The sequence below is a fragment of the Pteropus medius genome, unplaced genomic scaffold (assembly GCF_902729225.1).
Source record: "Pteropus medius unplaced genomic scaffold, Ma_sr-lr_union100, whole genome shotgun sequence".
Classification (NCBI taxonomy): domain Eukaryota; kingdom Metazoa; phylum Chordata; class Mammalia; order Chiroptera; family Pteropodidae; genus Pteropus; species Pteropus medius.
This window is the reverse complement of record NW_024354500.1, coordinates 21,380,942-21,406,091: the sequence shown is the minus strand read 5'-3', so window position 1 is coordinate 21,406,091 and position 25,150 is coordinate 21,380,942. Positions and strand designations below refer to the sequence as shown.

Genomic DNA, 25,150 nt, shown 5'->3' with positions numbered 1-25,150 from the left:
GAGTTACTTTTCTGAATTCAATATTAGTTTTATCTTTCATATATATATATATGCCCATATATATATACATACACATACACTATGTATATACATAAATGTATGTACACCTACAAATATATAAATATTAACTATATATGTATATATACCTATATATGTATATATACCCGTATACATAAACTCTGCACACACATACACTCCTACACAGAGATCTGCAGAAAAATGACACCCTCACATGTTCAAAGTCATCCCAAAGAGTTCAAAATTCAAGGTTTGTAGCATCAATCCATGGAAAGATACATTTAAAATTACAAAATAAGTTTTTTGCACAGAGAAAAACCAAGCAATACAAACCTGGACACGTGAGCATGATTAGAAGGCAGGCAGGTTCTCTTTTGATTAACTTTATAAAAACTCCTGATAAAAGTGAAAAATGAAACATAAATGATATCCCTTTTAGCTCAACTGTTAAAATACCAATTATCTACCTATGAATGTATGTCACATAGAATATTTTGAAGACACTTCGTAATCAGAAGTGAGAAACTCTGAGCACCTGGCATCCAACCGTCATTCTATTTGTTGAAACTGCTAATAAAACATAAACCTAAAAGGCATTATTCTCGGCTCTAAGGCGACATTGCTGTAATTAAGGAAAACCTGTGCATGAGTTGGCAGGGTTCTGTCTTGCAGAGTCCTCCGTCCTCGCCGAGTGGGAGGGTCACACTGGGAGAGACTAATAAGGGCAGAGATGCGTCCCCCTTCCCCACTCGCAGGGAGCTCACTCGGGCCACTCCTCGGCGGTGCGGCAGCCCTGCTGGGACTCGACTGCGCCTCTGAGGGGCTCAAACACACATTCAAGGTAAGCTGCGCAGCTTTGCGACCTGCCCTTTCACTTCATCTCTCGCGCACATGCCGGGTCTATGTCATCTGCTCATGTTTCTGGTCATTTGCGTGCATCTGCTTTTCAAGAAAATGGAAAAACTGTGCTGCACACGTAAATATGTTTTGGTGGATAAATAATGCACACCTGCGGTTACGCATTCCCTAGGTAGTTTCATGATGGGACCGAAAACGTTTGCCACGATATGGCCACTTTAATATGCCACAGAAAATGTAGTTCGTATTCCTATGTACACATAACGCAGGCTATATGCTTTATACTTTAGTTCTAGGTGGTTTTTCTGGCTATGTGTGATTGAAAAGCAGAACTATAAGCACTGCTGATGCAGGCGAGAATAGATATCAAATATGGAATAAAAATATCCACGGGATTAAATGCATAAAACAAATCCAATATAAATTCATTCCGTTAGATATTATTTTTCGCTCTGTGTCTAGAGATGTTACCCCGCGAAGCGAGGAGACAGGTTCCGGTGCCTCGCTCTCCGGCTCAGATTACTTATTCCGAGCTGCGGGGGTTTCTCCCAAGTGCGGCTTCGTGGGGGGTTCGGGGAGCAGGCGCGGGATCCCGGGACTACCGGCTCCCCCAGCCCAGACTCGTCCGGGAGCCTCCGGCCCTGCTCCTTAATTACCCTGCAGCACGCGCAGTGCGGCCGGACCGAGCGCCACCGCCGCGGGAACGTCCCAGCCCGGCGCTCGGAGAACGCGCTCGCAGTCTCTGCCGCCTTGGCCGCCAAACCAGCGCCACCGCCGTCAGTGCGCCGGCGCCGACGCCGCCGCGGCCGTGAGAAGGGAGGTGGCGCCGCGCAGCCCGGCTAGGGCTGCAGGGTCCCGAAGAAGTTTGTTGGCCTGGAACCAAGCATGCTGCCGCCGCTGGGCACGCTTGCTCCTTCTGAGCAGGCGGGCGTGTAAGCGAATCCTGCCCCAGACATGTTATTGAGGGAGGGGGGAAGGGAGCATGCGAGTTGGTGGGCAGGTGAGCTCTTGGACAGGCCAGGTTACGGGAGCCTCAGAGGCCCAGAGAGACACAGACAGACGAGAGGGTAGGAAAGAGCAGGGTACCAGAACACATTGCCAGCCTTAGGGGACAGTGAGCTTGGAATCGAAAAGTGGAGAACGCAGAACCCTGAAAATGAGTAGAGTTTTAATTGAACCATCCAAGAATTGCAGCAGTGAGTGACCAGGAGCCACAGCTTGAGGTTGGTAAATGGAAGGATAAAGGGAAAAATTGTGCTTCCTGCTTCCACTCCCAATTCCAAGATCTTCGTCCCATCTCCTTGGAGAAGTCTGAGGAGAATCAAGAAGGGAAGATGGTCGGGAAGTTCTAGAGGAATTTATATCTGCCTAATAATGGAGGGAATTAAATAAAACTACTCCAACATCCCCACTCCTACTCCCACCCCCTACAAAAAGAGAGCAATGGTGCTTCTTAGTCCACCTAAATCAAACACTGCTGTCATTCTTTCAGCGATGTTTTAAAACTGCTCAAATGTGTGGTCTTTCAGCATCCCGTCGCTGGTGCGTGAAAACTGTAGGACCTGCTCTAAGTAGAAATCTTTGATATGTGCCTATAAAGGAGGAGCTGAGATATTTGGTATTCAGATGGTGCAAGACGCACCTAAAAGCCTGTTCTTGAAGAGGGATGACATGGTTCTTTGTGTAGGAATATCTCTCCAGAGTAGAAAAGAAGAAGGGTAATTCCCAGGGGTGGAAAAATTCGTTCTCTCCCTGGGGGATAGACTATGGAGAAAGAGGTTTTGTTCAGCCTCAGCCTGATCTCTCAGACTGATAAGGAATCTAAGTGGGCTTTCCTGGGAAAGGAGGGTGAAGGTGCCCAATAGAGCAGTGGAGTGAGCCTGAACCTGATAGAAACAAGTCAGAGAAAGAGCAAAAAGGTGAAAAAATTCAAATGTGATTATTATCACAGTTTGGGCACTATCTCTGTATCTGAATCGTCATCCAAGGAAACCATCTAAAACAGATGGGAGCCCATGATATTCTCCAGAAATGGAAAATATCCATCTTTGTTCTGGTCTTCTAGTTTAATCTCTCCTGCTGCAATTTTGGTTCATTTTTTTTCTGGCAGACAGAAATGCCCGGTGGGTACACAGAGTGGATGGTTTTAGTGGCAGGAGAAGATATAGAAGCAGGAGAAGATGTGTAACATCTGTTGTATTGCTAGTTGGTTTCATACATACAAATTCAAGTGAAGAATAAAAATACACGGGAATAAAATTAGCAGGGCTAGAGAGATGCTAGTATATAATCTGGAAAGGATGCTGGAAAAAAGTAGAATGAATAGGACTACAGTTGGATTATTTAAGGCAAGCCACATTGAGAACATATATCAAAAAGAGGCAGAGAATAACAAGGCTTAGCAGAAGAGAGCAAGAGAGAAGGCATTCCAGCCAGAAGGAATGGCATGTGTGAAGGCTTAGAGGTGGGAGTGAGCAGTCATGTGCCTGGTAAGACAGAGAATCCAAGCTGGGGTGAAACCTGAGATGAGGAGAGCAAGATAGCACCTGCCAAGGAGAGATTGGAAAGGAGAGGCTGAGAGGCAAAGCACTCTTTTGGGTATTATTTTGTAGGCCAATAGTGAGGTAATCATAAGGAAATTGAATATTGAATTTGGAAATTGATAGATGGTGAATGCAAGAGTGGAGCAATAGGTCTCTTATCTATGCATATGGATTATGATAGCTCCCTCTTTGAGAGAAATCAGAGATACTCATTAGATTGTAAGACTGTTAGACCAGAAAGCTAGTAGAGCCCTTCAAATGGAACAATTAAAAAAAGTTAATAAACTAGGAAAAACTATACATATATATTCATTTAAAATTTTAAGTGGCATTGTATCATTGGTACAGATATATTTGGGGAAACGGAGCTAAAGTATTGAAATTGAAAAAAAATGTATGTCAGTCATGACTGTTGAGATTCAGAATAGTTTCTAAATAGTTGATGGAGACAACTAGTTCAGAGAAACAAGTCAGTAAAACAAACAAGTTGTTGAGGAGAGAGAGAGAGAATTGTTTAAGCAAGTTCAAGCGGAGCCTAAACTTAGAAACTCTCTAGGAAGTAGGCACTAGTTTTGAAGTGACAGGAGAAATAACATGGAACTTTGAGAAAATGTGATATAGTCGATCAGTTTTAAAGGAGTAGAGACATTAAGAACCAGGGAATATTTTTTCTGTGAAGGAAAAGAGCAACTTTGATATATATTTTTTTTTGTCCCACAAAATAACAAATTATGTTCACTGAGCCTTCTTTTAGTAATTTTTCCTATATTTCTCTCTCTGTTTTTTTATTTCATTCATAGCTTTCTATGAATGTTAAGTCCATATCCAAATATATTACTTAACAGTTCCAACCTTTCATTTGTTTAATTTTACTCCAAATGTATTGCCTGAGACTATATTGATCCTATGAATTGATCAAATGAATATCTACTAAGCCAAGTTTAAACAAAACCCAAATGATAAAATAAATTTTTTTCTCCAACATGTTCAGTATAGAGAGGATACAGAATACACGCAAGTGATTATAATGCAATGTAGATGGTGCTGAAGCAGAGGTTGGATAGCAAGGCAGTGAGTAACAAACACTATCTGTGATGGTTCTCACAGACTTCATAGAGGATATGGCATTTGAATTGCATGTGGAAAGCAGAGTAATTCCAAATGGAGAGAGAATTGAGAAGACATTACAGCAGCCCAAACAGCATGTGCAGAAGCCTGGCATGCTTTGGGAATTGTGAATAGTTTAATGGAGTAGAGTTTGTTTGGAGGAGGTGGCAGGGCACGGGACTGGAGAGATGAATTGAGGCTCCACTGTAAAAGAGCCTGGAGTGACTCTCCGAAAAGCGGGCAATGAAAAGCTACCAGGAGACTTTAATAAAGCAAACACTAAAGTGATTCGATCTTTGTTTTAGGAATGGAATTCTTGACCAGTAGGCAGATGGAGTTAAGAGGAACAAGTTTGGAGGAAAGGAGTCTAGTTAAGAAACTGTTGCACTTTTCTAGATTAGAAACGATAAGGACATGAATTAGGGCAGTTTTTGTGAGGATAAGAAAGTTAATGTGGATTCAAAAGACATTTTAAAAGTAGATTTGATAGACTTTGATAGAAATTCAATGTGGAAGGGAAAGAATGCATTGAAGATGATTTTGAAATTTTCAGCTTAGGCTCCTAAGTGAATGATGATGCTTGTATTTAAAATATGAAAGTCAAGAGGTATCTGTAGAATATAAAGAGCAGAAACCTGAGTTTGAGAGACTTCTCAAACTAACTTCAGTTTCATTACAACAATCAATGAAAAAATTATGAAATAATGCTAGATCTAATCCTAAATTCTGAAGATATTTGTCCTATTATTGACTTGGAGTTTTGACTCCACAGATATGACTTGGCAGTCAGTTTTCTCCAGTAGTTTATAGACTCTAGTATAGCTTCACTAAAGATAGATCCTAAAGATTGGTAAAAGAACAGATATGTAACACCTGTTGTTTTTGCTTATTTACAAGACGTGTCACTTCATAACAGTATGGCCAGATTTTCTTGGTGGAATTATGTATAGGCATATTAGAGGATAGTCAAGAAGGTTTAATTTAAAAATTGACTGCCTATTCAGCTGCACAGCATTTCTCTTTATAATGAATGCTCTGAAAACATGGTTTCTTTCAGTCATTTAAGGAATTAAGCTTACTTTTTTGAAAGTCAAAATGTTGTGTTACTCATTTAACAGCCTATGTATAATGAATCAATATTCTCTTTCTATTTTCTCCTCTCTTTTTCTCCTTTCACTTATCTCTTTATGTTATTTTTTATCTTGGTATTAGATTTAATGCTCTGACCTTTTATATAATACCAAATTTCAAAAATGCAAAATGAGCATTATAAAATGTTAGATGGCATAGCAGTAAAATTATTTATTTTCCGTAGGCAAATGTGGTTTGGTTGACTTTCAGATGGCTCCTAAATATCTTATCTAACAAGATATTTAGATATGATGGAAGCCCACCATTCCATCATTTTATTTATTCATTCTGCTTTCCATTGCTTCCTAGTGTCTATCTCTCAAAGATAATGTATGTGTATGTTTATGTTCGGTCTTCCTGACCAGAGTGACACCAGGGACTTCCCCTAATTGGCTCACTGCTGTATCTCCAGTGACTACTATATCCCTAATGGCACATAGTAGGAACTTCATTTATCAATGGAATGAAAGATTAATGTTTCCCAGTGTTCCTTTCTGTTCTTTTTTGGTGCTCTCCGTATACAAATCTAGATTAATAAGGGATTTTAAAAAATCCATGTACTAAGTGTTCTTAGTTTTGATAGTGGCATTATAGGATTTCAAGAGCTAGATTAAGAAAGTTTCAGGGATAGTGACTGTTTTTCCTAATTCCTTTAACCCAATCAATATCCCAAACTATTCTGGTTGGCAAAGGACTGTGAGAGTAACAATTTAGACATAGAAGTCAGGCCTTTAGGCAGCTGTCATCTCTTTGTTGACATGCAATGAGAAATCAGTTACAGGCAGGGCTGTCTAGATAGTTTTAGAGGTTCATAGGCTCCAGCAATGTTATCTACTCACGACTACCAACGCTGGGCACACTCACAATTATGATTTTAGTACTTCGTAACACTGGGAAGGAACCATCTAGAGTCTGGCTAGAATCTTGATAGAGAATAGCTGAAATTTTAAAAGGAAGTATATAGGAATGTGATAAGTCTGCCTCCCATTCTAATACTAAACATAATGTAACAGCAAAGGCTTTTTGGTCAAGCCAACCTAGACTTAAATCCCAGGTTGTGAGATCTTCTCTGTGAATTTTGATGTTTCCTATATGTAGGAGAGAGATCTGATTCTTGTCTTTAGTACTACTCTTAGTCCTGGGCAAGAGGATCCATGCTCTGGGCCCTCTGTTTTAGAAGGCACTGATACGCCCCTGCTCTGGATGTGCACCTGCTCTCAGGATTAGGAGTTCAGAGAGGTAAGGAGACTTGTCCGCCCAAAGCCCGAGCTTCTAGACCAGGCTCTGAGTACCCAAGATCCTGAAATTCTCTGACCAAATGACTCTTAGTTTTCTCGCAGGATCCAGCAGACCTCTTCTTGGGTCCCTCTTTCCAGGGGCACACCATGCCACTGCTGTGAACACACCTAGGCCCAAGGGGGTGGTCAAGGAGTGGCTGTATGCAAGTGCTGAGCACAGAGCTTAGACTTCTTGGCATGTTCTCATAAGTGGTTGAGGCCCCTTGTGGTGCAGACAGAGCCAGGAATGGGAAAAAAATGAGGAATGAACTTTGGTCCAGGCCTGAGGCCAGTGTATCTTTTGCAGTTAGCTCTGTTCAGTTCTAAACTTAAGCTTGGCTTTCAGGTTTTTCTGAAGGTATATTTGCCAAGATAAAAGGAGAAAACATGTATTTCTTATCAGTCTTATTAGTTTTATTTTTAGCTTTCAAATATTTAGATATATTGTATGTGTCCCTCTTGCCCTATACCCTGCTGATGTGAGGGTCAGGTGTGCCCACCTCTCAAGTTATTATGAGTATTAAAATAAAATACCATGTATAAAAGAAATTCTACTGCAGAAAATGAGATTTTGTGTGACCAATATTCTCCAAATCCTTCTTAAAATGTATCATGAGCCATCTTTATACAAGTTTGGAAAATGATTTGAGGGCCTTAAACATCAGCACCCATGGACATTACCTCAAGAATCTACATTGCTCAATCCATTGGGAAAGGTCTTTGTTAAAGTTTAGATCTTACTTGGAAAGGCGACACATTAAATTGTGATAACATTGGCTTAGATTCATTTATAGAACTATTTTGATAATCACCTAGCTGGGATCCAAGGGACAGGATAGATAATAGGTACTTTTTGATGAGGAAAGAGATTGTGGACAAAGTCCAGAATTGAGAAATTAAGGGAAGGCACCAGAGGCAGTTCAAGGGCAGCAAGAAACAGCCTGAGAATGGTATCTGGGGATAGTAAGAAGGATCTTCATGAAAGACCAGAAAGACCCCAAGAAAGTTTTGCCCTTTACAATGTTGTTGGTGTCAACTCTGCAACAGCCCGCAGTAGAGGTTAAAGATCTGAAAAAGATTTTGTTTTGTTTTGTTTTGTTTTGTTTTTAATGTATACACAATTCATTTTGAGAATTTGATAAAAACTTTTTTCAAATATTCATAGCTGAGTGGAGTACATCTCTATTTAATCAGGATTGGAATAACAGAAATGTCCAATGGTAAACATATTTTAGAAATGTATAGAGGAAGGATGTTAATTCTCTTGAAATATTATAAAATTCTGAAATGCCTTAAGAATTGTAAAATATATACCATAGAATATTATTTAGGCATAAGAAATGGAATCTTGCCATCTGCAACAACATGGATGGATTTAGAGGGTATTGTGTTGAGTGGAGTAAGTCAGACTGAGACAAATGCCATACGATCTCACATGTGGATTCTAAAGAACAAAATAAACAAAACAGAAACAAACTCATTGATATAGAGAATGTTTTGATGGTTGCCAGATGGGAGGAGGGTTTGGGGGCTGAGTGAAAAAGGGGAAGGGATTATGATGTACAAATTGGTAGTTACAAAATAGTCAGATGTAAAGTCCAGCATAAGGAATATAGTCACCAATACTGTTCTTTGTGTGGTGTCAGATGGGTACTAGATTTATCAGGGTGATCACTTTGTAAGTTATATAAATGTCTAATCACTATGTTGTACACTTGAAATTAATATAATATTGTATGCCAACTATAATTGAAAAAATAAAAAAATTAAGAAAAAAATAATTATAAAATAAAGATTAAATTAGTGTCACTACAGATTCAAAGATAAGTGTAGTTCAGTGTTATCTCAAGATTTGAAAATTGGCAGTTTCTTACTTTTTAAATTCAGCGAATATTTATTGAGTCTCTGCTTTTTCAGGTACATTAATAGGTGCTTAGGATACACTGATGGGCTAAACTGCCATAGTTCCTGCTCTCAAGGAACTTAAGAGTTAAGTGAGGGCAATAAACATGTACACAGGCAAATAGTCTGAGCTGAAGAATAATGGGTCCTGGGCACGGTCAGGCAGGGGCTTTCCACATAGTGACATTTAAATTGAAAGATGTAGGGTGAACATGATCCAGCATGTTCCCGGATGAGGAAATAGCATGCACAAAAGTCCTGAGGTTGTAAAGAGCCAGGGAATTTGAGAAATAAGACATTAGTGAAGAGAACAGTACCACATGAGACTGGAGAGATGGGCAGGGGCCAGATTCAGGGCTTCTAGGCCATTGAAAGTCTTTCGGATTACATTTGAAGTACAATGGAAAGCCATTAAAGGGTTCGAAGCAGGGAAATGACATGATCCAACTTTGATTTCAAGAAAAACTCTCTAGTGTTATGTAGAGAGTGAATTTGGCCAAGAGCCGATAACAGATGAAGGGAATTAGTTAAGGAAGCGATTGAAGGTTAGGGGACCGGAACTAGGATGGTGGCAGAGAAATGGAGAGCAGTGGATGGATTTGAAATGTGTTTCGGGTAATACTGGTATGACTAGTTGATGGTTTAGATGTGGGAGGTGATGATAAGGAAGACAGAAGAATCAGTGTGATGCTTAGGTTTCTAGTTTGAACATTTTGATAGATGCTAATTATTCAGACGAGAAAGCATGAAAGCAAAAAATTATGGTTGCAAATCAAGTGTTTAATTTGTATGATAGCTATAGATTTCTGTAAAATATCTGAGAGGGAATATCGAGTAGGCAGCTGGATACAAAAAGTTCAGAGAGGAGGACTGGACTAGAAATATAAATTTTAGATTCATCATCTGACATACTATTTAAAGCCAAGAGAATGTTGAATTCACCTAGAGGGGCATTGTAAAGAGATAGGAGAAGAGGACCCACAGATCCCAGTGTTAAAAAATCAGGTAGAGAAAAGATCTGAGATGGGGATTTAGAAGAAAATCCCAGAGAGTATGAGGGCAGAGGCAAATGAGAAAGAGTTTCAAGGAAGAGGGAGTGGTCAGCTATTAGAAATGCCACCAACAGTTGAATTAGCTGGGGACAGAAAAGGATTCTTCTTTCAAGATCTTGCCGAACTTTACCATAGACACTTCAGTGTAGTGGTGGAATGGCAATTCTTTAGTAACTAGAACATTTAGTCAACTAACCATAACATGTTATTCTTCATACCTTTTGGATAAATGAGGTTGAAGCCAAGTATGATTATCCTCTGGCTCAAGGAAATACTTGGGAGACCTCAAAATGAATTCACATGCTTGTGGCCGTATAGCTCTCTGGTTCTTTGTTGCTGGAACAAGAGCCACAACTTCAATGAACATAAATTTTTAGGACGCTTTAGCACTTCTCCATTGTTCCTATATCAAAATTAATCTCAGGCTGAGGAGATAAATATAACTAATTTTTTACTAATTATTTATGACTATGTACAATAAACATTTATAATAGCAGGTACTTTTCTTGAACATTACTGTGTTCAAGCCCCTCTACTCTTTCCTAGTATTAAATAATTTATTTCCAATACTATTCCCAGTTTTTAAGTGAATAAATGAAGGCTTAGTGAAAATACATGAGACAGAGACCAGACATAAAACCATGGTTTTAACCACTATACCACACTACTAATTTATGAACTAATAAAAATCACTTTGGTTAAAAATGCAAACGATCAAGGATGTCTCTGGAAGTTAAATCAATATTTGTGAGTTTATTTCATTGACAAAGAATTAATTGCTTTAACAGTTAAATAATAGGATAAATTTGCAAAGTCATATAAGGAGTAGGACTATGTCTAGATGAGCGAGTTCAAAAGAAATAAGGCATAAAACCAGCTGTTTGATATTTAGAACCACACATATGGTTTTAATATTGCAGTTGCTGCTTCTAGCTGTTCATCCACAAATACCTAAAATTTTGAAATTACTTTAAAATGCTGATCTTACAATGTTTGGCACATACAGAATACCAAAGATGGTGGCTTTAGTTTTCTAAAGAGTGTCTATTGACAACATTTAGGCATTGATATGATGGCTCTTTTATATTTGACTCAAGTAAACTTTGAATGGTGGCAAATATATGATATAATATTATTTGCATATTTAGAACTTTTAGAGTAGCTATTCTAATAATACTGAAATTGTCAAATACACTGAGGGAGCCATTATATTTTTACTTGCAATTTATTTCCATGTTAGTTATTTCATTATAAAAATTAATTTAAGTAATGTTTAAATTTTCTATTACAAGGATTCTATGTACTAAATTTTTTACTTTAATACCTATAAAGTAGTATACGTTCAGAAAGACAATATGGGAAGTAACACATTAATGCTAAATATACTAATTGGCTCAGGTGAGGTAGGCGTTGCATATATTTTTTATTCTTTAAATAGAATGAAAAATTACTCTTCACATGTGCAGTAATTACTCCAGTAGCAGTGATTATTTAAACCAATAACAACATGGTTAAGTTTCTAGAAAATGTAATGAGATCGGTAAAGCCAAAATGTGGAAAATTATTATTGAGAAGAGAAAATAGAATTAAAAATATAAATAATTGTATATGACACCAAAAGAACAGTCAACAAAAGAAAACAATAGATAATTTGGACTACAAAAAAAATAAATAAATGCAGCAAAAGACACAATCAACAGAGTAAAAAGGTAATCTGCAACATGGAAGAAAATATTTGCAAATCATATGTCTGATAAGGGGTTGATAACCAGAATGTGTAAAAACTCCTGCAACTCAACAGCAAAAAAAAAAAAAAAAAAAACAAATTGAAAAGTGGGCAAGGATTTAAATAAACATTTCTCCAAAGAAGATATAAAAATCGCTAATAAACACATGAAGGTGCTCAACATCACTAATCCTTAGGGAAATGAAAGTCAAAACCACAATCAGATACCATCTCACATCCATTGCGAGGGCTGCTATTAAAAAAAAAAAAGTGATGATGTGAATGTGGAGAAATTGGAACCATTGTTTATTGTTGGTGGGAATAAAAAATGGTTCAGCTGCTGTGGAAAACAGTATGGTGATTCCTCAGAATATTAAAAATAGAATTATAATGTGATCTGGTAATTCCATTTCTGGGTATGCACTCAAAAGAATTGAAAGCAGGGACTTGAACAGATATTTGTACATGTTAATAGCAGCATTATTCACAATAGCCAAAAGGTGGGAGCAACCAAGTGTCCATCAGAGAATGAACGGATAAACAAAATTGCTATATATATATACAGTATAATCTTATTTAGCCTTAAAAGGGAAAGAAATTGTAACACATGCTATAACATGAATGAACCTTGAGGACATTATGCTAAGTGAAATAAAGTCACAAAAGGTTAAGTACTATATGATTCCACTTACATTAGGTACCTAGAGTAGTCAGATTCATAAAGACAAAGTAAAGTGGTGGTTGCTGGTGTTGGCGGGGGGCTGAGAAACAAGAACTTATTATTTAATAGGTACAGAGTTTCAGTTTTGCAAGATGAAAAGTTATGGATAGTGATGATTACACATTCATGTGAAGGTATTTAATGGCACTGAAATAGACAATAGTAAATTTTATGTGTATTTTGCCAGGATTTGAAATTATGTGTACGTATATGTATACATATTTCTGTATATATCTTCATGTTCCATTCTCATTCTCTGGATTCAGAAGTATAGGCAGCTCTGGGTTCATCGGTAGTCCCCTGGAGTTTTCTGATTTGGGGGTAATATTCTTTCTTGACTTTTATTTCTCTAGCACTTGCAACAATTTTGTAAGCACTTATTTCTCTGTATTTCTGCTAGAAATATCTAGAGTTATTTTTTGTTTTCCTCATTGAATTTTGATAAACAATGTGTTTTTTTGTAATTTTAAGATATGTCTCATGAAAATGAATTATGTACAGTGAAGTACTGGAGTCAGCATAAAATGTTTTTACAAATGTTTTCTTTTTTTATTTTTCTGAGTGCATGTTTTAAAACAATTATCAGCACCCCACTGGGTATATATTTATAAAATATTACCTTTTTGCAGTTCATTTGCTTTTGATTTATATCTTCAAAATGCTTATATACATATGTAGACAAATCATTGTAAGTGGTATGACTTTAAAAAATATAAAAGAAGAGAAAATTTAAGTGATAAGAGGCTATATGGGTATTGATAATTAGGAACTAATCTGAAAATATATTCAGTGTATATTGTTATATATATAACTACATATATAATCAATATCCAATTATAGTCAGCCTTCAGTAACTCCAGGTTTCACATCCACAAATTCAACCAATTTTGGATTTAAAATATTCGGAAAAGAAATCTTAGAAAGTTCCTAAAAGCAAAATTTGAATTTGCCACTCGCTGAGCACCTATGCTTAATTCATGTAAATGAAGTGATGTGTAGGCATACTCTGTTTTAGCTATATGTAAATGTAGATTGTATGCAAATACTATACCATTTTATATAAGGACTTGAACATTCGAAGATTTTGTTATCCTCAGGGGTCCTGGAACCAATACCCCATGGATATCAGGGGACAACTGTCTGTATATAATTATATGTAATGTAAAAATCTATGTATTCTCTTTGGTGATGCGGATATTCTGGAAATACTTATGAAAAGAATTGTATAATAAGCTTAATTTAAATATTTTGTTCTGTTGCAGATCTGTGGTCAGTTGTTCACATGGTTTCAAGGTACGATGAGGCATGCTGGCTCTTGGAAACTCTGGCTCTGGGTGGCAGTGTTCCTGCTTCCTGCTTCCAGTTCCGTGACTGTCAGGGATAAGCCAGGTATCCGTCCAGGCCACCTCTTTTTCCAGTCACCAAATGTTAAATTATTTTTAAAAAACATGAAAATGAACTTGTTAAAGTTGAAGAGGCTGCAGCTAAAATCCACTAAAATAAATTATTCATTGTTTCCCCCATGACCTTCATGTTGCACATTGAGAATTTCTAAAATTACCTCATTTTTTATATACATACTCTACTAGTCTAGCCTTTCCTTTCTCACTTTGATATTTATAAATATAAATATATTTTTGTTCCTCTCTGTATATTTCTTCCTTTCCTCTTTAAGTTATAAGTTATTCAAGTTATTTAAATTATAATTATAGAAACCCCTCACCAATTAGGAGTAACTGGAGACATATCTAATCTTAATTAGAGAAAAGTGAAAAGCAGAATAGGAGATATAAAAGGAAATGTGGTTTAATTATGTATCAATTTTGTAGTATCTCAGATGAAAAGATTAACAGTCATTAGAGCACTTTTTGAACTGAATGCATAATATTTATTTGTAATTATTAACTTCATAAAATTTCCAAGGGTCTTGAAGGCAATTTGAAACAGTTACTTTCACCTCTAATTTTTATAAATGATTATGTGGCTAATTTGAAAGACTTCTCTTGAACATTGAGTATGTGTAAGTTACTGATCTAGGTGTACCTTAAAATTCAAGAGTTGAACTAGATACACTGAAGAAACAATTTGCTAAGCAAAGATACTTCAACTCTCCTTCTATGCAAAAGTTCACATATGATATATTCTGACAATGGTCAGATATGATGATATATTCTGAGTCTGTGAGTCTTATTCTGTTTATTCTTTTGACTATATTGTAATAAGTTTTGCTAACTTTTGAATTTGAAGTACACATAAAATAAAAACAATCTCACAAAGAAATAACAGATCTTAGTCTCTCAGAGTGTTATGTGTTGATGATTTTTTAATAACTTGGCAGGAGGTACATTTCCTAAAATAATCCACATGAAAGTTTGAATATTTTACCGCTATATAAATGATATACTGAGGATGTCTTACTTTTGAGGAGAAAACTTTCTTCAGTGAGTATTAAATCATGAGTGACTTATGGCAAAAAGAAATATAGGACAGGATAGGGCAGGGGAGTTTATTTTGAAAATATTGCTACTCTTCTGAATTTCTTTATGTCTCTTCCTTTTAAAAGACATAGTAGGTAATGCAATTTGCAGCTTAATTAGGGGGAATAGGACTTTTTTTGATAAGCAAAGAAAATGAACCTTTGACTAACTAGGACACAGTTTTTTGGCACATTCTAGTTCTTGATAATAATGATTTGAAAGATCGACATAAATGGTTTTCCAATTATAGTATAAGAGTCATCGGGGGTTATTGATTCCCAACCCTCAGCTTGCAGGACAGGCTGGGGTGGAATTCAGTCATTTACATCTTTAACAAGCTCCCCAGGTAAATCTAATGCATCATGTCTGAGGAAAACACTTGGAGAAACATTCACCTTTGGCATAATTAACTGACATTTCTTTTTTCTTTTCTTTTTCCTCAGCTGGTTGTCTTGCATCTTATGCTACCAGGTTCCTTTTATTTTATTTTTTTTGGCTTTTTTTTTTTTGCCTTTTATAATGTTTTCTTTATTGTAGTAAGAACACTTAACATTTGATCTACCCTCTTAATAAATTTCTAAGAGTTTAATACAGTGCTGTTAACTACAGGCACAGTGTGGTACACCAGATCTCTGGAACATAATCATCTTGCAAAACTGAAACTTTCCCAGCTTGGGATTCCCCTGAATGTTTTGCTTTTCTGGCTTTGGTATCTCAGATCTTTAATCAAGTTATATTGTATGTAGGACTACCAAAATGTGTGTATTCTTGCCCAATTTACTTTACTAAATTAATCTTTCTGAAAAAGTTTCTTAGGAGTGTGAATTCAAAATTAATCTGAACTCTAACATGGTCCACATAACATAAAGCACTAAAAGGAAATTAAGAACAAAATGAAGAGTTGATTTTTATTATGCCATTTGGTAGAAGGTGCTCATGAAAGAACACATACTGAACATGCAGTGGCCTTTGCTTAACTTCAGGTATCATTTGCATTTATTAAAATGTCAGCACAGCACTGTCATAGGATTATTGAAGAAAATGACACGCTAGGCATGGCCTGATAGGGGGCTCTTCTTGTGTCTCGTGTAGCTGATTCACAGCACAAGGTTCCCGTTTTTAGTTTCCTCATGTGCAGACCTGTGTGTGTGGTCACCAACCATTTACCGGAGGGAAGTGATTACATCTAAAAATAAAATATAACCAATCTGAGAGAGAGGCTAAGGTTTCAGCTCTGAAGTCTGTGAAGTTGTCAACAGTCTACTGTTAAACCTAAATACATGAAGGATAAATTGAGTCTTTCAATTGCTTTTCTTACGTCTGTGGTGTGTTTGACGATTGCTAGGAATATTGTCCCAGTTGGGACAAAATTTAAGAGTAATATGGAGCTATTCAATAACAACTTGAATATTAAAATCGTGACGCTATTAAGAATTCATTTAATATTTTTCATCAATTTTACTGTTCAGATTATGAGATAAGGCATATTTGCATATTTTCATGCTGCAGAAATCCTATTTGAATGTAGCAGTTTCAGCTCAGTTGTCAAAAGAGGGTGGGGAAGAGAATTGTATGAAAAATTATACGTCATGTAAATCATCTCAAAACTTACTTTAATCAGTTACTTAAAACTTTCTTCAATGATAGAAACTCATGTTTCAAATAATTAAAAGTTCCTCTTTTTCCTTTTCTTAATCTGCTCTAAGACCAAGTATTGAATTATTGCCAAAAGTAATAATAAAAAAAAAACTTGAGTAAGGAAAAGCAGCAAAATACAAAACAAAACAAAAAGATAAGACTGAATAAAGAGATGAAAGAATGCAAGTTAAATTATAATATTTCTTTTATTTATGGTATAACTTTAAGTTAAGTATATAGATTGAATTGATTATAAATTTGGGCCTCAAACTATCACATAAACCCCTTGAAACTAGTTTTCTATTAATTACAAGGAAATCCATTATTAAATCTGGCTTTTAGCAATTGGCAAACATCACACTCTGAAATTCAGAGTAGAAAGTACACTGTCATATAGAGAAATTTATTTTGTGTTTTCAAGAATTCCATGTTTAATATGATCTTATGTAAGCATCCTACTACTGACAAAGGTATTTTGTAAGTCCTAAGTGGAGGAAAGCTTGTCAAGTGAAGATATGGCTGCTTTGGATACAAAAAAAATCAGTGAAATTTCTGTGGCCTTTTGTGACCTTTCTGTTAAAATGTCTTTGCACTCCCCCCCACCCCTTTTTTGGTCACTTTTCTATACTATTTTTGTTATATTCTGGTCCAGTGTGCTTTACCCATTTTGTTAACCAGTGTTTTTGTCCCAACCTAGAATACTCCATAGTCCCTTATCAGAGATATTGTCAAAGTACAATGTGAACAGGAGGGCATGAGGGCAACTAGTAACAATAAAATGAAAAGGTGTTCTCCCCCTCTGTCCAGCAGGAAGTTTGTTTTAACCTTTTTTTTAAAAAAAAATGTGAAACACCCAAAAGCTCTTATTTTGATCTGTTTATGAGAGGAAAACAAACCATTTCTATATCTGTGGTAAATTGCTGCTCTTCATCTTCACTGACTCTAACCGTGAGGCAAACAAATGCTGTCATGAGTTTTGTCACTTAAGGTAAAGAAAACAATTTTCCTTAATACTGTTAATATTTCCTTAATAATGTTAGGAAAAAAAGAATGATAAATAGAGCATCTACAGAACAAGACAGATTTTACTTGTAATTTTACAGGTAGTAATAATTCCATAATATGTATACTCCTAAGGATATGAATAGGAAAAACGAAACAGGAAACAAATGGACAAGAGGTGTAATTTCTCAGGGGATAGTCCTCCTCTTCTCATCACATTGCTTATGTACTCTCATTCATTCCCATGGCTTTAATTATGACTTATATGTCAATCGGTCCCAAATTTACTTCACAGCCCGGACTTCTCTTTGAGTTTCATACCCATATTTCTAACTGACTATTCAATAACTTCTTTTAAATTTTTTAATGGCTTCTCAAACTTGACATTTCAAACTCCTCCTCTCTTACTGCAGATTTATTTACTCCTAGCCAAATCTTTTCTTCCTCTAGTGGGATTCATTTCAGTAAACTAAAGTTTTACTAAGCAAGCCAACTCTCGCTCCTCCCTGCATTCAATCCATTATCACGTCCTGTCGATTCTTATATCTCAATTCTTTCTCATTTCAATCTTTTTTGTCACCTCTTTAATACAAGCTACCATCATATCGGGCCTCACAGAGTATGGGCATGCTAGTAAGGTTGCAATACGAAATACAGGACACCCAATTAAACTTGAAGATCAGCTAAATAATGAACATTTTTTAGTTTAAGTATGTTCCAAATATTGCATGGGGTATACTTATACTAAAAATATTTTTGTTATTAGACATTCAAATTTAATTGTACATTTTATATTTTTATTTGCTATATTTGGCAATCCTACATAATGTGAAGACAGGATAGGTTGTTTTCTTATATAGAGTGGTCATGGAAAGCTGCCCTCATGTGGGGACATTTAAGCAGAGACATGAAGACAGAGAGAGATGTGTGAACACCTGGAAAGCAGCACATACCAAAGCCCTGAAGCTGGGCATGCTCAGCATGTGGGAGAAATAACAAGAAAGGTCAGGAGATTGAAGTCCAGAGAGTGAGGAGGAGGCGGCGATGGGGCACATGCCACTGAGAAATGGATCTGTGCTGCTGCTCGTATTGTCAAATCTGACTTCCAAGCATGCAGTGTCTGTCAAAAGCTATACCTTGAACTTTGGTAAATTCATCAAAGCAATACATGTGAGACCTCATGGGAGATGTTCAATCCTTACCCTCCAGGACTATTAGCAGATACCATGCAAATGGGTAGGCTTCTGAATTTATAGTTTTCAGTAACAAATCTTCCCTAAAGAGCTTTCAACAAGCCTTAATTCACAGTTAATTGATTATTGTAATTCCATGTTGCTCATAATACACTGTTATTTAGTACAAATGTATGTAAATATATATGTATACTTTAGCAAAGTTGAAGTAAAAAATATGTCTCCACTAGACAAATTATATATTTTCTTTCTCTGTAATTAGTAAAGAGGTATATAAATAGCTTAAGCAATACCAAGAACCCTCAACAAACTATAAAGAGCGTAGTAGAACATGTTTACATCTATTTTTCATGATGCCTCTAATTTAATTTTCCCCTTTGTAGTGCATGAGGAATGACCTCACTTGCTTGCTTTTCCTAAGGTCAGAGGCCTCTGGCCACAGAGAGTGACTAGTCCATTTTCAGTATGAGCATCTGCAACGCTCATAAATCTTTTATGTATTAAATCAGTTGAAAAAAATGAAAAACTTAAAGAACATTTTAACTGGTCTGGGCTTCTTAGTTTTTTGAGAGGTGAAAGGGGAGAATTCAGTATGTTTTTGGTGAATGCTCTATTAAACTGAAGACTTTTATATGCGTGGGTATAAAAAATACCAGAACAATGATAAGACAAATGTGCTTCAAAAGACATGTGATCTAATCTCAATACTAGAACGCTTACTAGATTGTATACAATAGAAGGCCAAATCAGCAGGTAAGAACAGTACAAAGATTTAGAGATTAAGGGGAAAAGTGATTTAAAAAAAAAAAATGTTTCAAACTGAGAGTGAGAACAAAACACATTTCTACTAAAGAATGAGGAGAGTTTTTAAGTGTTCTATTTTTTTTTTTTTTTTTTAGAATATGGCTTCAAGATGCAATGATCAAAATAGAGAAAAAAATAGACTAGGAAATTTGTGTTTTATTTTAACTTTGCCATTGAGTGGCTGGTTATGTGATCTGGGGGAAAAGTCACATAAATTCTCTTGAATGATTTGTTCTTAGATCCTTGGGATTCATTCTGATTTTTGGAGGGAGAGAAGGGTAAAAATCTTTTAAAATGTATGTATTTTTTTGTAAGTAATCTAGATAAAATCTAGATAATCTACTTAAATCTGACCTAGCTGCCTTCCTTTGTATTTCCTTTGCCTACTTTCAATATTGTTCCAACCCTATAAATTGCCCAAGTCCTTCAAGCCAAGTTAGGGAGAAAGTGGGTCTGACAATCACTAACAACATCTTAGCATGAATTTGTTATAGATGTTTTTATTTTCTTTTCAAAAGTTCTGTTGATTGAAGGTTCCTAAGCAATGCATCTTTTGTGGTGAAATTTTAGAAATTACTTTTGAAATTTTTAGAAATTACTTTTTGAAACATTGCAGAGAACCTTTGAAATGACACTGCTGCAGTGATTCTCCTGACAGGATGTTTGGATATTTGGGTCTCATCAATGGTTCCTCAAAATAAATGCACATTTACTCAACAAGTGTGCTTTACTTTATACTAAAATGCATATGTCAATGCTCAAAGAAGTAACATTCAACTTGTGATAGCCACTTCTGCTGCCTTGTCATTCTTATGCAATGGATCCCTAAAACTTATGCATTCAGATTATTGAGCCCTGTATCTCACCCCCAAATAATTAACATTTAGTTTTTATTTGTTTTGTTTGGCTTTTCACAATAAAGCACATATTCCAAATGTATGGCACAATATTTGATTTTCGTAAACTGAAAGATGTGGAGAAATATTTTCATATACATTGCTGGAAATGTTGAATTCCATTCATTTCAAAGTGACAGGTTAATTACTTTGATATCATATATTCATTAAGTCCCTGGAAGAAGTTAAGATATATACTGATTTCAACTTGGCAATGAGCCAGCATACATTCCTCTCCTTACTGAAGTATCGTGGTAGGAAGTCCATTTGCACTGTCTTGAATTTTGTTTTGCCAATAAAAAAAGAAAACAAAAACAAAAACAAAAAAACTTGGATTAAAGGTCCCCTCCCCTCTCAGATTCTAAGGGCCCTGTTTTGGCCTAAAGCCATTCCTGCCTTATAATGGGCCAAGGAGAATGCTGAGTTTCAATGACCCTTATCAATAGCCAGAGGACCTGAATCACCAGTTTCAAGGAAATTATTTACATTTGAGGGAGAGAGTCTTTCTCCAAAGAAAGTCAGAAAGAAAAGACTTAACTAAAAGATAGTTAGGTTTACTAAAAGATTAAGAATTTTGTATCAGTATGGTCATTCATTATTCGTTTTGTTTTGCAAGAATCATTTTTAGCTTAAAGTATATTCTTACAGACACGTTGTTTTCCTTATTTTGTTGAGGTATTATACACACTAAGGTCAACTAATCTTACATGTAGAGTGCAATGAATTTTTATACATATTTATACATCTGTGTAACTGCCACTCAGATCAAAATATAGAACATTTACAGAATCTTAGGTTTTCCTGCATTGGATCCCAGTTGACAGCTCACTAAAGTAACTAGTACTTGACATAGATTAGTTGTACAACCTCTTGAAATTCATATAAATGGAATTATGTAGTAAGTGTTCTTTTGGAAATGGTATTTTTTTCCATTTAAAATTATATCTGTAAGAATCATCCAGGTTGTTGCATGTGTCAGTGATTCATTCTTTTTTTTTTAATTGCTGCATAGTTTTTCATTGTATATATCACAATTTATTCATTTATTCTCTTGCCAACAGACATTTGCGTTGTTTCCAGTTTTAGACTATTATGAGTAATGCTTCAATGAGTGTTCTCTTCCAAAAAGGCCATTTACATTCATTTTTTGCACTCATTTCTTTTGGGTCATTGAATTTCCAGGTCATAGAGTTCAGGTATATTTAGCTTTAGTATATGCTGCCAAACAGTTTTCTAAAGTGGTTGTACAGATTTCCACAGCAATGTAGGAGAGTCATCCTTTCTCTATATCCTCAAAAACACTTAGTGTTGTCAATTCTTTAGTTTTTATTCATTTAGTAGTATCTCATTGTGGTTTTACTTTGCATTTCCCTGATTACTGATGTTAAGCACCCTCTCATATGCTAGTAGACAATTTGGATATTCTCTTTTGTGAAGTGTTTAAGTTGTCTTGCACATTTTCAGAATAGGGTTTTTAATCTTTTTCTTACTGATTTGTGAGAGTTCTTAGTATATTCTGGCTATGATACTTTATTGGATATATGTGTTGCAATAGTCTGGCTCCTAATCTTGTCTTGTCTTCTCACTCCTTTAATGTTGTCTTTTGATTAATAAAGATTTTAATTTTAATGAAGTCCAATTTATCGATCTTTTATAATTAATGCATTCTGTATCCCTTACAGGAAATCTTTGCTACTCCAAGTTCATGGAGATTTTATATTTTTCTCTAGTCCTTTATTGTTTTACCTTTCAAATTTAGGTCTAAGATCATTCCTAATTTATTCCTGTGTGTGGTCTGAGGTAAGGATCGAGGTTCAGTGTTTTTCTTTATGGAAATCTAATTGACCCAGAACTACAGATTGAAAAGACCATCTTTTTTCCACTGAATATCAGTGGTCCTTCAGTGGTAAATAAGGAGATCATATGTTCATGGGTCTGTTTTTAGACTCTACTGTTTTATTGATCTGTTTATCTATATATGTACCCATAAATCCCACATTATAAAATTCCTGGTATCTGATCGTGTAAGTTTTCTAGCTTGTTCTTCAATTTTGCCTTAGCAATTTTAGTTGTTGTTTTTTTTTTATAGTTCCATATAAATTTGAGAATCAGCTTGTCAGTTTTCACAGACACACAGACACACACACCCTATTGGGATTATAATTGATATTGCCTTGAATCTAGAGATAAATTGACAATTGACATCCTAACAATATTGAGTCTTCCAGTCTAAATACCTGATTTATTCCTTCAGTTATTTAAGGATTTAATACCTCTCAACAATGTTCTTTAGTTTTCAGTGCAGAAATCTTGATAAGATGCTTGGTTTTTATAAAAATGACTGAATTCAGATTTAAAAATTAATAGTTTATAAATTGTCCAATTTTACTATTTTTTAAGATCTGCAGTTATGTTAAGATCTCTGAGGTAGGAATTTCCCAAGAAGCTAAGTAATTTGTAAAATTATTCAGTGCTATACTTTCATTTATGTGTAGAGAAACTTTTAAATCTGATTAAATGGTAGCACTTTTTAGAATCTGATTTATTTTTGGGGTTAGATATATTAAGATGATGCCCTGTCACCACCCTTGAGCTCTGTGATATATTTATTAAAGAAAAGGCTGAGGGGATCAGCAGTTAAACCAGAGAATCAGTAGTTTCCACCTTCCACAGAGCAGGCGATCAATTTGATTTTAAGCAGTTTATCTTTCTTCTATATTAAAAACTTTTAGGTCATTAAACCCAAACACGAATTTTAGACATGGAAAATTAAGATTGTGATTGCATAATGCCAAGACGTTTATTTAATTTAGTTTAAGAAAGTCTCTCCAGTTGTACAGTTACCAGTGCATATTCTAAAAATGAGCTGCAATTTTGTCTAATTTTCTGAATTGACTATGACATTCCCAGAATCTAGCCTGAATTAGATTTAAACATATCCCAGGTAATAAAAAAAAATTAGTGTATGAATGCACATTATTATATGAGTGTGTTGTGGTAGTATTGAATGTGTAAATTCACTGTGAGTGGAGACAAACTTTATCTTTTATTTCTTTGAATATTATTGTTTGAATAGTACCTTCTTTGAATATTATTGTTTGAATATTACCTTCTCAATGACTTTATCTCTTTTTTTTTTCATTATAAGGCACTTTTGTGTAGCAGAGACCTTTACATTTTTGCTTTTTAATTTCATTTTAATAACTTCCATCTATGTTACTACCTTCGTCAGTTCAGGCTGCTCTAACAAGAATACCATAGGCTGAGTGGCTTAACCATCGAACATTTATTTCACACATTTTAGGAGGCTGGGGAGTCCAAGTTCAGGGTGCTAGCATGGAGAAGTTGTGGCAAGGGCCCTTTTTCTGGTTTTCTCACGTGGCAGAGAAAGAAAAGGGTCTTCTGTTTCTCTATCCCTTTATAAGGAAATCAGCACCATCATGAGGTCTCTATCACATGACCTTATCCAAAACTAATTACCTCACAAGGCCCCACCTTCAAATACCATCACATTGTGGATTAAGGCCTCAACATATGAATTTGGGTGAGATAGGGGAACAATCGGTCCACAGTCGTCTTTTTCTGCTTTAGTCTAATATCATTTGACACCAAAATCTGAATTAAAGTTATGTTAAAATATAATAGTAGTTAGTTCACTTGTTTTAAAATTGGAATATACTTGGCCTGTGAAAATTAAATGATACTAAAGCTAGCTAATTTCTTAATGTCAAATATATACCAACAATTAGAATGTTAAAATAATAATGATAATGATAATAGTTAACACTAACAAGCATACACTGCATACCAGGCACTGTTCTGAGCACTTCATATACATGTACATGTAATCTTTACAAACGCACTAGTGGGTAGGTTAAAACTCATCCTCATTTTACAGAAATTTAATAAAATGGTTTAATTTATTTCCATTTTTTAAAGTTTTTGATTGTATTGTATTTTATTTGAAAGAATTGATAGAAAATGTAGTGCAAATCCTCAATACTTTTTTTTTAATAGAAAAACAATGTCCTATACTGAGAACAGAGGGACATCAGTTTATACAAGACAACAGAGATAAGCTTGAAGTTCCAGGTAAGTGTTATAATCCTTTACAGAGAAAATTTTGTGTAAAATTATCACTAAACATGTAATATATTGTAGTTGATTCCTTGACATTGTAATTTAAAACGATAACATCAGTATAAAAAAATTAAAAGCAAAGTATATGGATAATGTTGAAAATATGCTGAAAACAGTTCTGTATTGTTTAAGTGAACACTAACAACAATGCAAACTCTTGGAGAAAAAAGGTTATTTAAAATTACAAAAGCTGTATACATCGTAGAAATTTTGAAAAAAGAAAAAAGAATTTATGCAACAGAAAATCTTACTACCCAAATATAGTCATGATTCCCATTTTGGTGTATCATTCCTATCTTTTTCTCTTTCTTCCTTTCATTCCATTCATTCTCCTTCTCTTGCTCTCTTCCCCGCCACTTCCACCACATACACATGCATGCACACAATCATAATACATATATTCTATTTGAAGTCTAAGCATTTCCCCTTATCAGCATACAGTCTTCTAAAGTGGTAATAATTTTTACTTAACTAATTTTCTGTCTTTAGCCATTAGAGCTGCTACAATGAACTACTCTGTTTATTTACTTAGGATAATTCCCTAGACTAAAGAGAATTAATATTTGAGCCCTTTGAAACCTACTTGATTTTCTTTTATCCTAAAAGGAGAAAAATGAAGTAGAGAAATTTTGCTGATCCCAAACAGCAGGATTTTGCTTGAAATA

The 25,150-nt window shown here is 35.3% G+C and overlaps 1 protein-coding gene across 1 annotated transcript in view; it reads left to right on the top strand.

Annotated features, from left to right (window-relative positions):
• The first annotated feature begins 780 nt into the window (after positions 1-780).
• COL19A1 (collagen type XIX alpha 1 chain) overlaps positions 781-25,150 on the top strand; it is a 292,373-nt gene continuing 268,003 nt past the window's right edge. The window contains exons 1-3 of the mRNA XM_039853067.1: positions 781-859; positions 13,598-13,724; positions 24,363-24,437. Of these exons, the coding sequence (XP_039709001.1) occupies positions 13,634-13,724; positions 24,363-24,437 (166 nt within the window). The 5' untranslated portion in view covers positions 781-859; positions 13,598-13,633. The remainder of the gene's footprint in view (positions 860-13,597; positions 13,725-24,362; positions 24,438-25,150) is intronic.